Below are 16,876 nucleotides of genomic sequence, written 5' to 3'. Positions count from 1 at the left end.
CGCGGCGCCGGGGGAACTGGAGGAACCGCTTGAAAACCTCGAAAGAGTTTTTGTTTTCTCGGAAATCGTTCATCAAACCGTGAGATATCGCCACGCAAACGACTCCTGTAATTCTCGCGAGGCCCCACAACGTGGGGAACGTCGAGTGACAAAATTAATGGCGCCTCTCCGGCGTCTTGTTTAAAATGACAGACGAGCCCGTGTCTAATTTTCCGCTGTCTCCCGCCGGTTCTGTTTCGCGTGTAATCTGATACACGCTCCGCGAGAAAGAACAGCCATTCGAAGGGAATCTCTAAATTATCTCCGTCGTCTTGCTTTCTCGTGGAGGAACACGTTCGCTACGACCAGTCGCCACGCAAATTGATCGACGTCTGGGATCCGTTCGAATAAATCTCTACCGATGCGAGATCGGATTAAAATAGTGGAGAGTACACCGGCTCGATGCCGACTTATTTTCGTTGTCGCGAGAACGATGCTGGAAACGTTTTATTCGTGGCCGCGTGTCCGCTCGAGACTTATGGCACCGTGAGGATAACTTCGTACGGGATCGACTCGCAATTGGAGATCGGAACGATCGGTCCTTTGTATCCACACGGACGTGTGTCAGCGGTGTTGCAGCTTTCACGATTCTATTCGCGGCGATGTGAATAACGCTCGATGATGTGAAAATTGCTTATCGCTGTAACCTCTAATTGTGCGTCAATTACTCCGACGAGGGCCTTGATAATTATTACGTTTCGGTGTTGTTCTCACAATAGAAAAATAAGTCTGCGTTGATCACGATCTAAATTAAAGAGAAAGAGAAACGACGATTATGCGTTTTAATACAAAGTATGCTCCTAGTTAGTCCTCATTAGCAACGACTTATTCAACGGTCTTGCACGAGCTTCCATTTATCGATGTTTAAACTCGTACGTCCATTCTACGAGCCATAAAACTTTCCTGTTTCCGGATCACACCGTGGTTTTTCTAACAAGAACCTCCTCGTGTTGGTCATGCAATCGACTAATTAATTTTTTAGTTCGCACTATTACACCGAAACGTATTCATTAAGAACTTCCCTTTTGAGTTTTTTTCTTTTTGGTTTGTAGTCGGTCTAAGAACGCAACGTTTTCTTCGGCCACTTTTTCGATATTTAAGGATCGTTGCAAAAGTATTTTTAAAGAATCCTGCTCGAAATTTCGTATTTCTTCTTTCGTTTCACCGATATATTTTCATATTTGATTTCTGCAAAATGGGTCACCGCAACGGTTCATCCGTATGCATGAGCCGATTATTGACCGATGACAAAATCTAATATTTAAATGCATCACGGGTATCTACATTATTCAAACAGTGGAAATATATGAATAATTTCTTATTCGGCTAACAATATTCGAACAATAATTTTCGAATATTCAAATATTCGAACAATAATTTTCGAATATTCAAATAATCGAACAATAATTTTCGAATATTCAAATATTCGAACAATAATTTTCGAATACTCGAGTATTCGAAGTTCGTTCGTGTTATTCGAGTACCTTCGAGATATTCAAATGTAAAATTATTCGAATAATCCTGGCCCTAGTTTAAAACGTTTAAACGGTCCTATTCGTTTCGTGAAAAATGTTCAAATATTTGCACGTTGGCTTCGAGAAACAATTCCTTACGCATAATTTTCTCGCGTAAATCACGGGCGTATAGGGGACGCGGAGACACGGGTTTTTCGCATGTTTGCATTGTTGGCGTCCAGCGGTGAGCATCGGGTGCCCTTGTGATTTCTCAATAACGCGAAACCGATTAGGCATGGTACATTAGCCACTCCGTTTTCTACGCTCCATCAGCAGTAAATGCGTCTGGAAGCGAAGCGTGCTGGTGATTCTCGGGAAACCGGACGTTGTCGAGCACACATAAAAGCACGAAAAATGCAAGCACGACGTTCGTTTTGGTAAGGTTTAACCAGGCGCACGAATATTTGAATAGGACCGTTGGAAATGGTGTTCGATCGTTTCGTCCGATCGGAAGTTATTTCCAAACGCAATCGCTTGCTTCGAGAATACATCGTTATTTCTCGTGCATTGATCTTCGTTAAGCACGCTGTATAGAAAAATCAACGTGGAAACACACTGGTTTTATTAGCACGCTACATAATAACGCACAATATTTTTGTAGATCAACAACCAAAGGAATATATTTATCTCTAGACAGGCGAAAGGTAACGATAGAAATGATAGTTATTTCAGAAACTTAAATCTTCATTGCAAAAATATGTAAAATTATCTTTTTATCAGGTACAATATTTAACAAAATTATTTCTTGGTAAAATTGAACTCTTGAAAAAGCAACGAATTTCTTTTACGTCCTTAGGCGGAAAATACGATTACATCTCCTTTTTCTGCAGTAAAAAAAAAAGATCAAATATTAAATGTATTTACAGTGGATAGAAACAAAACTGACGTATAATAAAATAATAAATAATTTTTAACATTTGCAGTGCTTCGAGTGCATTTTTAATGATATTATTCGCACGATACTTTATATTTTTAGTCTTGGTGTATTACAAGACTCTTCGACATTCTCTACTTACTCTGGCCTTTAGTTACCCGTAGTCTTTTATCAAACCCATCATTTGCTATTACAAACACAATGTTGTAGCGATCTTCTAACGCGATGTTGGATGATTTACGTAACGTGATTTCCTCCAGACTTCGGACAATTTATCGCAACACGCAGTTCCCTTCTAATTATACGGTTACACTTCGAACGACGACTTAAAAGTGTATCCTTCTTGTTACGAGGAAAAGACACTAAACACTTTACATCGACTAATTTTTTCTCACAATTGAACGAGAGACGGTTGTAACGAAATAAATGTGTACAAGTCGTTATTTTATCGATGTAATAGAAGATGTCTTTAGGTTCTCAACTACAATGACTTTTCCTGGAAATTTTTTTCTTCGAGAATATTTTAATGTTTATTTTCATCACGATATCGTTACGGTAAGTACCTTAAAACAACTTTTCGCATACTTCGCACCTATTATATTATTAAATGTGTATTTTGTATATTTTAATATTCATTCTCATCGTGACATCGTTATGGTAAGTTCTTTAAAACAACTTTTCGCATACTTCGCACCTATTATATTATTAAATATGTATTTTATATATTTTAACATTCATTCTCATCGTGACATCGTTATGGTAAAGTTCTTTAAAACAATTTTTCACATACTTCGCACCCAACATCAAGGAATTCCCATTTTTCTGTAGTTTTCAATTTTAATTTGATATATTATGAAATCTTCAAATTGTGCAGATGATAGAAAAAAATAATATATCGTCCTCTTGTTTTTACTTTCATATAAAATTCTGTGTTACCAAAATTTATATTATATCGTAACAAGTCAATCGTGAATAGTTTTATTTCGTTATTATCGACCATAATGGTATACTTCCATTGCAAACAATTTTCCGTAAGTGATGTATCAAAATCTCGTTATCGTCGTCGTTAACTGTACCCTTGTACCAATAAATTTTATTCAACGGACAAAGAACGATCGTTATTACTTTTGGTGGAGTACAACCAAGAATTTTATGAATGCATCATTATTTTTATTCACAGCCGCTTCGTCGTGTTATCTTCCATCTGTCTATAGCGAGATTAAAAAAAGGTTCTATTGTCGTGTCGAATACGATGTTATTAAGTCCGGATTAAACGAGCACGATGATTAAGAAATCGATTATTGCAGTCCGTAAGGGTGCAGAGATGCAACGAGGGTTTTAATGAATTTCAATGAGCTTCCACGACCCTTCGTTTGCACAGAAGCTTAGCCAAACGTTAAGCGTAAACGAGGGAATTGAAAATTGCTTTAACCCCTGTGTACTGGCTGCGATCGCGTCATAACAGGGTGCATTTCGGAGTAGTCGTTCTTTGTTTCACGCGTCGAAAGAGCAACATAACATCAATTACGGATCTAGCGTGTGATATTTTTTTTTTTCAATTCATTCGTGCGACGCCCTTTTTAAAGCAACAATTTTTTCACCTTTCACCGTAAATTGTACCGCATGAAACATTCAGTAATTGACTCTTGACTTCGCTCGACAATTGCGATCACAGTCGCCTAGCATTTATTATTCCACTTTTATTCTTTGTCTCGACGGTCTACTTAGACCGTACTCGGTCTAATTAAAGTGGAGACTGTACGTGGTATTCGAGTATTCGAACATACGGGGAATACAATTCGAATACTATTCAAGTACTCGAACATTCGAATATTTAAGTATTCGTAGTAATATTTAAATAGTGCGATGCAAACATCAAACACATCGTTCTTTTCTATACTACTAATAATAATAATAATAATACTTGAATATTATTTCATCGAATTTCACCAAATATCTACTTAGACCGTACTCGTTCTAATTAGAGTGTAGACTGTTCGTGGTATTCGAATATTCGAACATACGAAGAATACAATTCGAATACTATTCAAGTACTCGAACATTCGAATATTTAAGTATTCGTAATAATATTTAAATAGTGCGATGCAAACATCAAACACATCGTTCTTTTCTATACTAATAATAATAATAATAATACTTGAATATTATTTCATCGAATTTCACCAAATATCTACTTAGACCGTACTCGGTCCAATTAGAGTGTAGACTGTACGTGGTATTCGAGTATTCGCACATACGGGGAATACAATTCGAATACTATTCAAGTACTCGAACATTCGAATATTTAAGTATTCGTAATAATATTTTAATAGTGCGATGCAAACATCAAACACATCGTTCTTTTCTATACTAATAATAATAATACTCGAATATTATTTCATCGAATTTCACCAAAGGTCTACGTAGACCGTACTCGGTCTAATTAGAGTGGAGACTGTTCGTGGTATTCGAGTATTCGAACATACGGGGAATACAATTCGAATACCGTTCAAATACTCGACTATTCGAATACTATTCAAGTACTCGAACATTCGAGTTTTATTTAAGTGTTCGTAATAATATTTAAATAGTGCGATGCAAACATCAAACCCATCGTTCTCTTCTATACCAATAATAATAACAATACTCGAATATTATTTCACCGAATATTATTTCCGTTCCATTTTTCAATCTGCGTACAATAAACGCATGCTTCCACATACTTCGATCGATAATAGTAACCAAATACTCATCGTTGCCTCGGATCATGCCCAAGACAATGGTTTAGGAAACAATTAAGACGAAGAAGCAAATAAGTTCCTCCTCGCGCGTCAAATTCCTCGTTTTTAATTTGTTATAGTTTCCGTCAGACTCGGATCTGAAAAAGGCCGTTGTAATTTTCTTACATGTAATCATTGTTATACTATACACATCCTGTTGGCATACTTATCCCTCCCCCGATGGGATTTCTTTCCACGACACTCGAGTGTCGTGACGGAAAAAGACAATGCCAGTTGAACAAACAATGGAGAAACGAACGAGAAGAATCGTTATCGCCGTTCTTTCGATGACATTGGCGACGAAAAATTTCGCGTCGTGCACGGAAATTTCCTCGGTGATCGGTTTTCACTCGGATGAGGTCGAACGCGATACGAATGATTCCGCTCCCAAGGCTGTCTTGGATCTGAACGATGTTGTCTATCGAAAGGACCTCGACTCGACGAGATCTGGCGATCTGAACAGACTGGCCGGTGATTTTCCACGAGTGAGTAAACTAGTCGTTTCGAGTTCAACATTTTTGCGTCGACTGTCCGATACACACCTATAAACCGCAATATTATACGAAATGAAGAAGTTTCGATAATTTTGTAAAAATACTTCACCGACGAGGAAAAATAATTTCGACGCGAAACAAATTCTTCTTTATCTACCTGATACTTACAAGTACCCGATTACATAGAAACATTCTTTTTCTTTTACTGAAATATCCAAAATCTGCGAACATTCCCGAATGAAACAATCGAACAAGTGCATCGTTACATCGAGTATATATTTTTGTTGTATTTGTAATATGTTGTGAAAAACCTACGAACAGATTTTTAGAACATTTATTCGGGTTACTGTACCGAATGTCCTTTGAATAGGACTTTGGTACCGGTGCTTGATATTAGACGTTTTCCAGAATGACTCAACGAAGCAACCGAACGTTATTGATAATCTTCAAATCGTTATCAATGGAAAAGAAATGAAATCAGGCGTCGATGCGTGCAAAAGTGGTGTCTGCAAGATGTCCGTGACATCCAGTCTGGACGAGGAAGGCAACATCGTAACGGACGTGCATCTTAGAGTGATCACGAAGGTCGAGACCGATCTCAAGACTAATGACATTCCAATTATCGATGGAATTCGCGGAATTGATAATCCAAGTGTCCGTGTTCCCGATGGCCGTCGCGCGAATCCTTTTCGTCCACCATCATACGTATATAACATTCCACAGGTAAACATCACCATTTCAGACAAAATATCTCGGTCAACTACCGCGAACCTTGCACTGAATTATTAATTCGTCTGCAAAATTCACGCTAGACGTTTAAAATACAACCGTTACAATTTTTTCAAATGGTAAAATTAATCCTGCATACTCAAAAGTGTAACGAAGTAAATGATAAATGATCACAGAATCTTTTATCCTGCACATAAAGGCAAAAGAAAAATACGTACAAAAAGTTAGAAATATTATTAAAATTTATTCTCCTTCAGCACACATGTGTGATTTTTTGTATAATTAAAACTGTATCTGTATTGTATCGTATATTTGTGTTCATATATTTAGCGTCGTTACCGTAAGAGGACTAATTTATTTAAAAGAAACGATGAAGTATTTATTCTACGTAATGATTACAATAGTGATATTTAAAAAAAAAAAAGTGTGTTCAGAAGAATAGTATAAAGTAAAACTCGGTCGATATGACTCGAGAAATTCGATAATCCAGTCGAATTGCTTTTCTAAAATGCGAAATAAAATTCTGTGGTGCAATGTTGATAGCAAACCGGTAATGTTGATACGTACGGTAGGAAGCAGTGTTGTAGGGGCCTCCACGTGTCGTTTCCTCTTCCAATCGTTGTTTTTTCACACAGTATACCTATATACACGTCTAAGAAGAATGTTGCTGGAGTTGATTAATTCTTTTCACGTGAACAGAACATCACCAGTTTCGAATCCGGTGACCTGTTCGCGCGAAAAAAATTACTGGACCCCAGCAACATTCTTCTCGAGCGTCGATAAATAAATCGCTAAATAGGCGGTCAAAATATATGTTGTAATGTTCGGGCAAGAATGTACGAACTCTAGTGGTCTTGCAAAACATGCTCAAACACTTTAAAAAGTATTTGCTTTGAACATTTTTTCGAAAAATATCATTATCGTAATCATTGTGCGCAGAATAAACTACATAAATTTTTGTATCGTTTCTTATAAGTGGTCCTCTCTTAGCAACGATGATAAAAATAGTTGCATACATAAATGCGATACAATAATATACGAATATTGTGTAATTCTGATTGTACAAGAAAGGTAAACGAAAGCTATTCCGGGTATAGGATGAAAGGTATTGTATTCAATTATAATTTATTACTTATTTCATTGAATTTTTGGATATTAAAGATTAATTTTACCGTTCTTAACTGTTATCCTCGTTGGTAAATAATGTTTGACATATTTCGAGGTTTAGATCCGAAAGAAAAGAACGGTACAGAAATGTACTAGTTTGATATTCGAATTTTTTACAGATACTCGAATAATATCGATCAACTTTAAATACTTGAGTGTTATTATTCGAGTATTATAATTTTAAATTAAAAAAAAAAAAAAGAATTGTATTCACCTTACGTTTCCCAACCAATTATACATTTTAACACGAAAGAAGCACACGCTTCTTAACCATCCCCGCTCCCTCCCTCGGTATCGTATAATTAAGTTAAAAATAGCCAGATTAGAAGAAATATAAACACCGATGGAGGGGTTAATTCCATTGGTAATTCCATCGTTTGAATTCACTGTAAAAATTCTCGCTGAATAGCGTGAATTGCTGTAATTTGCGACGCGACTCGCACTCGAGAAAGTAACCTCGTACGACCGGTTAATTTGGCGCTGAGAATAGTTATTCGCGATGCAACGAGAAACCATTAAAATCAGATGACACTTTGCAGATTCAAACTCGTTATCGCAACGGTGAGCCTTGGTATCAGGGTCAAAGAAATTTCCAACGATCGCCCATTGTCTGGCATTATCATCGTCAGGGAGAGTCTGCGGACAGAAGGTTCGTCCCAACCAATGGCGGAGGATCGTTCAGCAGAGCCGTGGTTGACGATAAAATCGAGCCGCCATTCAGCAAAACTCAAACGAGCAACGAATAAGGAGCAACGAGTGGCTCCGTCCCCTTGTTTGAAATATTATTATCGAGTTCAATAAACGTACAAGCAGTATCGAACAGTGGTATATTTGACTTCTGGTTTCACAACGAAGAAAATTTCGTACCAAGAGGCTCGCACAACGAATCGCATATCACGAAATTGCGGTACACGCGAGGAATGATCTCCTTATTAAATAACTGAACAGCTAGAACAACGATTATCGTAGAATAATCGGTAAACTGAAGTCCACGTGTGCTTGCTCTTTCTATTTAAAATTATCTAACGGTCTGTTTACTTAAAGCGATCGGATAACTTCATCGTGTTATCGATGTGTACACGATTCCACGTGCTGAGTCGTACTTAAATACATCGAGTATTTTGATGGCATTCAGGTAAGTATATTTGATAAGTAATCCATTAAAAGTATTGTCTATAACCCTGAGTTACAAAGGATCTCGGTGTAAAAGATATTAAAGAAGAGAGGACAGGAAATGCTGAGCTTTGTCGCGATACGCGCACGCATCGGTAGAAGCGGTTGTTATCAGTATAGATCCATGGTTGGACGTTTTATTTTTTACTCTTCAATGGTACGGAACGTAATTTTTCCATTGTCGTTGACACCAGTCGACGAAGTCTTATGTGACGTTATCTTGCCGTCCGGACCACGCATGGTTTTGGAACTGGAGCTGGAGAACACTGCGTAATTGTTTCCAGACGGTGGTGGAAGTGCCTCGCCGAATCTGGACTCGATTCCAGGCGAAGCCTGCAAGTTTAACAACAAAACGTGGTAGAAATACGATCCTGACGAAATATAAGAAATATACGAGGGATATAAAAATACGAATATTACTTTTTTCAATGGTAGAGATTAGAAGCTTAATTAACCGTCCATAACCTAATTCTCCAATTTCGAAACCACGCACTCATATATTTATACTTTCAAAGTCTGCTTCCACCTTTATGCAATTATTGCAGCGATAGTACAATCGACGGTAGTCTACTAATTTTGTTTGTATTATTCTTAAACGTTTTTTCACACGTAACGTATAAACGAAAAAGTATAAATACATAAGTAATTATTAAGAAAAGAAAAGATCATCATTTGATATTATCTTGATCGAGTCACTCTCGTAAAAGTTAGTTTCCTTATTTCCTAACGTAACAAATTGTACTTTTGGAACACAAATAGTTAAACGAAATTTCGAAACTTACCGGATTTATTGCACCACTTTGGTAGCCACCTTCTGGTCCCAAATTGATGCTGGAGACTGCACTGTGTCCACCGGGAATACCGCCTGTATAACTGGGGTCTGAGTAGATGCGATTAAATCTTTCGTTCAACCTACGAAGAAAACTCATGGCAACTGATGTGATTCACTTTTTTGTTCCACGGTTCACGAGACTCGAACAAACGCAGAAGTATAATTTTTAAAAGATTACCCATGACAATTCAAATAAGAACAGTACCTCCTCGATAAAAGTCACTTCGAAAAGAAACTTTTAACGAGTATAGTAGAGAATTTTATTTCAGGAATAAATCTTCCATTGACTCGACTAAACGTCTCGTATTGTATTCGTTCTTCTTTTAAGAAATTTTTCATAATTCGTTTCATTCATTAAATGCGATCGTGTCGCAAAGTCACTCTAATTTAACCTTTTCAAGAATTCTCTGTTGAAAGATATGTTCTCTTTTAAATATACATTGGTTTGACTTTTGAAATTGTTAACTCGTTTGGTATACCATTGAACTCTAATTAGTGTTTGAACACATTTTCACTGTATTCGCAACTGGCGAATAACGAAACGAAATATCACCATGTCTTGTTAATGACAAAAACGAAGTATGTTTGTTCAAGTGGCGTAAGAAGATTTATGATTTTCTCTTCGCGCGAGAAGTTACAGCAATACGAGCAAAAATAATTCAATGTGTACGCATTTTTTTAAATTTCACAAATACAGGAATATCATGTTTCTATTTCATTAAAGTACATTACGTTGATACGATTTAGGCCACTTTTATAATCATTCCGTCGAAACATGATTTACAATTATTAACAGTACTTGATATTCAATTATGTTAGCGTTTCGTTCAATGAAAAATAATATCTACTAAAGTTTTTAAACTTACTCTTGTTGTTGTCTTTGGAATTGCATCTGCAACTCGTGCATTTGCCTCTGGAATTGCTCCAGATTGTATTGACTGAACTGATATGGATCGACAAATGGAATGTCTGTAAAATGTAAAAAGATCTGTTAAGAGTGTTTGTAATTTATATAAACGTATACTTTCTTCGAAACCCGTGTAACTACGTACGAATGATATTCGATACGCACGTATAAAGATATCAAGAAGACAATAATTATGCTATATAGATTGTCAATCGTATTTAATTAATTATCAGTCTCGAATTTATAAATTTTAAGTCATCTTTGAAATAAACATAATTATATAACCTATAAATATAAAATTGAATTTATAAACGTTTGTTAGAAATAATCGAAATGAAAATAATAGTATAAAGATAGAAAAGAAATTATAAAATACGATATCTAATAACAATACGTGTTCAATGTAATTCGAACATTCCTTTCTTGCTTACGCATCGGTACATCGTGATCATAAGCACAATATAGACTTTGCTAAAGAATTTACTTCAATTTACATCAATCCATGTCTCATTTCTTTTCGTCATTATTGTGTCCCCTAATTTCTTTCCCATTTCTCTCGACTGTTTATAATTTTCATCCCACCTTTCTAGACTATACAATTACATTTATTCCAAGGATGACCCCACCCAAAGGATGTCACGTTACAACCAGCGCTGTCCAGCGTAGAGGTCCCTTGCGTGCTAGCTTCCCCCTCCAATCGTTCCATCTACGCGTACCTCAAGCTGTCAAGCGAGTACGCGTTAGTGTCGCGTTCAAGCGGAATCGGAACCACCCGATTGTCCCGGGAGTCCTCACGTGGACAGCGCTGTGCCGAAGTTTTCCAACGACTCCGAACCGACAAAGCTCAGAGTCGTAATTATGCTTCCAAGAGACCTCGAAAAGATCTTGGAAGCACGTGTTCTCAGCAAATACCCCACAGAACATTTCCATTTGCAATCACGTTATTTCGAACGTTAATATCCCCTTGCTACCGAGGTGACCATTGCCATCTCGACAACAATCGTCATCCCCTAGAACTCTCATCGATTTCTAAAACGCAATTCGTTGGAACGCGTGCATGCATCCACCCCGTAGTTCTTCGAAACGGACTCCTCGAGATCTTTGCGATCTGATCGAATATTACCTCCTCCGACGAAACCGAATCCCCCAGAGTTAACCACGCTCGGTGTGTAACTCGAATCGGGTGTATTGGCCACGTTGGGCACGTTGTCGACGAATGCTCCACGAACCCCGAAAGTTGGTTGTTTCGTGTCGTAGCCCGAACTACCGAATCCTCCGGCCGATGCACTCGCGAAAGACGACGCCATGCCACCTCCGTTGACGGTCCCTGTCTGCGCATAGTTAGGACCTGGTATAGAGTTGAAAGTAGAATCACCGTTGAGGCTGGAAAGCGACGAGAAGTACGGGGTGAAATCAGGTACGAAGTAGGGCAAGTTTCCATTGACGAGATCGTCAGGATTCCCTCCGGATGGCCGTGGTTGCACCGGTGTCATCGAATGGGGCTTCTTGGCTGGCTCTTGGGCCTCGTTCTGAGACGAATCGATGCGCGGTGCCAGGAACGGCGAGGTCGATGTCCCCGGATCGGTCGGTTTTCCCGGACTCGTCGGTTTTCCAGGATTCGTCGGCTTCTTCGACTTGGTCGTGGCCTCCGTTGGCGCGGGAGAGGTGGTGGGTTTGGGACTGGTGTTTTTCGAAGCGGATCCGGACCTTGGACTCGGTTTCGGGATCGGTGTGCTGGAACGAGTCGCCGGATCGTTCGTGGGACTCGGTTTGGACGAGGATGACCCGGTCGAATCTGGTTTAGCGGAGCTGGTGCTGCGTGTAGCAGCTGTGGTGGGGTCTGCGGTGGACTTGGGTGTACCGGTGCTTTCAATAGTGCTCGAACCAACGGATTCGTCCCGTTTCGTCCTCGGTATTCCAACGTGCTCCGCGACGAGCGATGGTGCATCGCTTTCTTGCAATCCGTCTTCGCCGATGAAAATAAACAAAACACCAATGTGTTCGTATCGTTAACTGTTCCCAGGGACACGTGTCTATAGAGTTTTTTTTTTTTTACGGTCCATGCTCGGTGCGCTCCGTTTTGTTACCGACTGCATGCTTTTCGAGATGTCTCCGATCATGACGAAGATTACCCGCACCCATAACACGCATGCACACGAGAAAACGAACGGCGCGTTTTTTTTTTTTTTTGCGTTTCACCAATTTAGTTTTACGGAAAATTCTAGTTCACGACCAGGATTATTCCGATACGATACATCGATCTTCGTACGCCGTGAGCAACATAAACATGCAGAAACATATTTCGAGGCGGCGGTGACTCGACCAAACACGTTTAGATGCTAATTTCACAAGACCTCGCCCAGACCAGCTAATTTCCTTGCGCAGAAACGATTGGAATATACATGGGGGAGGAGGGGGGATCCGCGCAACGAATGTGCGTGAATCGTAGAACGGAGAATGGTGAAAAAATTGTTGGTCGTAAAGTAGAGGATCAACGAAGAGTGTTGTCTAATGCTAACGGATTTTTGAATATACTTGGGTAATTGAAAGACTATTGGTATAGACTATTGGTCTGCACTAATCGGTTGGTCGGTTGAAACAAAATCGGACGCCAAGACAGGAGTGTATATAATTTTTCAACAATCTTTTCTTCACGATTTTTAGCACATTTAATTCTATTCGCTACGTGAAAATGTCTCGGGTTAAAGTCTGCTATAATCGTTACAAAATGATATACATACATTCTTGTTCTCTTTTCTGATTCTATTTCAATTGAACGACCAATAAGTGTCAGTATTAATCGGCTCATAACCATTCATTGGAAATTAAGATTCTTCGTTGACACAGTGCCCCGTTTATTGCAACTGTACAATGTCGTTGAAATAAAAATATTTTTGTTCCTTAACGAAACATTCAGCCGTTGGAAAGAAAAGTATTTAAATGTAGCGCTGCGTCGTTAATTTTACGAACTCGTTCAACACGCTTTGTAACAAAGAATGCGGTTCTAGATGAGCAGAAAGTGAGGAATGTTATTCGTAAATGATGAATGTTTTTGGACGATGTCTTTCATCGTTGTAAGGTGTATCATTTATTTACACTTCGAAACAATCAAATAGAGTGCTCGAAAGTTTAATCGATATTTCATGAAATTAACAAAAGGTTCAGACATTTCGTATTGCCCTCCGCAATGGTCGTAGATTTAAATGATTCGTTTATCACGAAAATAAAATTGTTTACAAGGAGTATAGGGGCAACGAAATCATAGAAATATTATAGTAAACTACTCTCCTAATTGTAGGTGTAAAATTCGTAAAATCGGTTATGAAGAAAATTGTACGAAACGGAAATAAAAAGTATTGTATTAAAAAGTTTTTAAATAATTCTACGTAAAAGATATTAATGCGAAAATGATTCACGTTTATGTCACAAACTGAAATCTTAAACGTAAAAATATAGAAAGTCATTCGAAGGTCAACGCGTACATATATGGATGAATTTGTCTTTCCTTCAGCTACAACAACATAAAAACAAAAACCAACCATTCCATTTTTAACTCCTTCGCGGATGACTTATCTTGATCGGAACCAACAAATATTTAAAGTAACATTCATCGATGTTGTTACGACGTTACCGTATTACATCGCTTACAAATTTAATTACGAATTAAATTCACATCTTGAAAGATTACTGTTACATTATTATAAGATATGATTAAGAAGAAGAACGAAATAATTCTTTAAATGCGTTAAAAGAATATCTGCAACTTCAAACTTTCAAAGAAGGAACAATTTCTCTCCGAAGAACATTTATTATTTTGTCAACTCTGTTTCCCTAATAAACGAAGTAATTCGCAAATTAATAGGCATTTAATTTCTAGTAAATTGTATATTGCGAATAAGAGTCATTGCGCAAAACGACGCGAGAATTAAATAAATTAAATAAATCACGATGGATAAAAAAGTAATAATACTCGTTTAAAGAAATATAGATAAAAATGGTGTGCTCTGGTGCCGCATCGACGAGAAAATTAATAAAAATTCTGCGTTCTCGTGTATCAACAAGGAAGTAATTAAAATATTATGGTCTCGTGTACCAATAAGGAAGAAAGAGCTACCTTTCCCTAAACGATCGTTGAAATTTGCACGTGAGACGAATTTCGAGAACAATCGAAAATACTCGAGCGTCCTACCTTCTTGTTGTCGCGGCGCTCGTAGCAAATAACAATAATAATAAAAGCAAAGGAAGTCGAAAGAAAGTATCTTGACAGAGGTCAAGGTGGAAACGAATTCAGGTCACGGTTCAGAAACGTCGCGACGAATTATCATCACCGTTCTTCGTACTACGTCACATGCATTTCGTTTACACAGAGAAAAGTCTACACTGTAGAGGTTTACGTCACACACGTGAAATTATCGATTATCGATTTGCCGCTCGTACATCACGAGCGCAGATATGCTCCCTGGGACTTTGCACGGATTGGACGACGATGAACGTAAAACAAAAAAAAAGAAAGAAAAAAAACACTAGTTCCATTCTTCGTTGAAAATCTTTCAGAGAGATTTTAACGAATCTCAATTTCGCGACACGATATCATAAATTATAATTGACACTCGGTACGCGCGTTCCTGGATTCTCAGAATAGCCATTCTCTTATCGTATTCCTCGAGACACGATACTTTCCCAGTACAGTTTTAACAACAATTCGATAAAAAAAACATTAGTTAAGATATTTACTCGTTGCTTCGATACGCTCTCGAGATACGATGTTTACGACACATTCGATAAAGAAAATTACTTTCGCGGAACAAGGAATGCAATATTAAAGTATATCGAGTACAATCGTGACAACCGTAGCACGTGGGAAACAAAAAAAATAAAAAAATACCAAGTTGAGGAGATATTTCGAAACAATTACTATTTACGTATGTATTTCCTGTCAAAATTCTCCTATCGGGTATTTCTATGACCGTAAAGTTTCCCTGCAAGAAACATAGAAAACTCTGCAATTAACCGGGTGAGTATAATTCGAAAAGATGACACGAGATCTACGAGATTCGTTCGATAGTGTCCTTCGACTCGAAACGTGTAAATCGACAGATTTAATCATGCAAAAAAAATGTTTGTTAACGTATCTTAGATCGTATCGACGCTTCGTTCTCCTTCGAGCAACCGAATCCTGCTTCCTGTTAAATCCCTCGAGCGCCATAAATCATAGCCTGAGCTGTTTCTCGGGAATCGACGAACGATTTTATGCGTTCGGGACTCGCGGAGACATTTCCATCGGTCGAGAATTTGTTATTTAATGCATTATCGTAATCTTCGTAGCGCGAGCTTCGTACGCCGGGTGTCGTAATTATCCTGAAATCTTCGTAACCCGCCGCGAATCCGGTTTAAATGCACGACAAACGTTACGCAACTTATTGTTGAATACAATTTTTCTATTCCCCTTGACTTATGCAATGGAAGACGATTTCTTTAGAAATAATATTCGATGGTCAACAACGACGATGCCTACGAAACGGTTGAGCAATTCCTCTATGAATTGTACGTACGTGTCTACGTGTGCACGATGAAACGTGTTAATTAAAGAGTGCAATTACAAACAATACCGCGGAAACACAAAGTATCGCGTCACGATTATATTTAAACTGCTTCGGTGACCGCGACGCGGTTGGTTACCTTATTGACAAGATTGTTAGCTACGAGTAACGTGTTCAATCGACACGAGACCGGGCCTGGGACTACTCGAGTAACTCGAATCTTTTACGGGTATTAGAATAATACGAGTAAACGTCGTGTAGTCGAATACTTCGTCATTCGAATATCGTTATTCGAATACACGCGTATACTCGGACGCGCAAAATATTCGAATAGTCGAGTACTCGTCTTGTATTCGCGGAATATTTCCTAATACTTGAATCCGATATTCGAATAGTGACAAGTTCAACGAGTAGTTCCAGACCTACACAGAGTGCAACTTTCACGTGCAACAAATTCGTGCGTATGTTTACGTGCAACAAATTCGTGCATATTCACGTAGAACAAATTCGTGCATAATCACGCGTTAACGAAGAGTAGAATTTCTCCGCTGCTACTCCCACCAAGCGTTCGTGCGTTCACTCGATGAGTACTCACTTCTGCGCATCCTCACGTAGGGCAACTCGACGTCCGCGAAGGACCCCACGACGCTGAGGAGCACGATCAACGTCACGATCCTGATATCCATTTTGTTTGGCTAACGATCGATCTTCCAGAGAAGAAATTGATGCGTTTCGCGTTGATTGTCACTAACGAACACACGAATTAGAGTGATCCTGTCTTGGTCGCTGTTTGCACGGGAATGACTGACTCAATTGGCGTCGTCGTC

General features: G+C 38.4%; 2 protein-coding genes across 2 annotated transcripts; one reads left to right on the top strand and one right to left on the bottom strand.

The window, feature by feature from the left end:
• The first annotated feature begins 5,375 nt into the window (after positions 1-5,375).
• LOC143149243 (uncharacterized) lies at positions 5,376-8,412 on the top strand. The gene is made up of 3 exons (XM_076316449.1): positions 5,376-5,692; positions 6,110-6,424; positions 8,137-8,412. The coding sequence occupies exons 1-3, from the start codon at positions 5,435-5,437 to the stop codon at positions 8,341-8,343; spliced, it is 780 nt and encodes a 259-aa protein (XP_076172564.1). The 5' UTR covers positions 5,376-5,434; the 3' UTR covers positions 8,344-8,412.
• Positions 8,408-16,872, bottom strand: LOC143149197 (uncharacterized). The gene is made up of 5 exons (XM_076316377.1): positions 16,645-16,872; positions 11,633-12,475; positions 10,469-10,571; positions 9,553-9,682; positions 8,408-9,103 (listed from the first exon to the last, which is right to left on the bottom strand). Exons 1-5 carry the CDS (start codon positions 16,733-16,735, stop codon positions 8,915-8,917), a joined length of 1,356 nt encoding a protein of 451 aa, XP_076172492.1. The 5' UTR covers positions 16,736-16,872; the 3' UTR covers positions 8,408-8,914.
• Positions 16,873-16,876: the final 4 nt, after the last annotated feature.

The sequence above is a fragment of the Ptiloglossa arizonensis genome, chromosome 1 (genome assembly GCF_051014685.1).
Source record: "Ptiloglossa arizonensis isolate GNS036 chromosome 1, iyPtiAriz1_principal, whole genome shotgun sequence".
NCBI lineage: Eukaryota > Metazoa > Arthropoda > Insecta > Hymenoptera > Colletidae > Ptiloglossa > Ptiloglossa arizonensis.
Note: the sequence above shows the minus strand (reverse complement) of the source record. Positions and strands in the feature narration are given on the sequence as shown.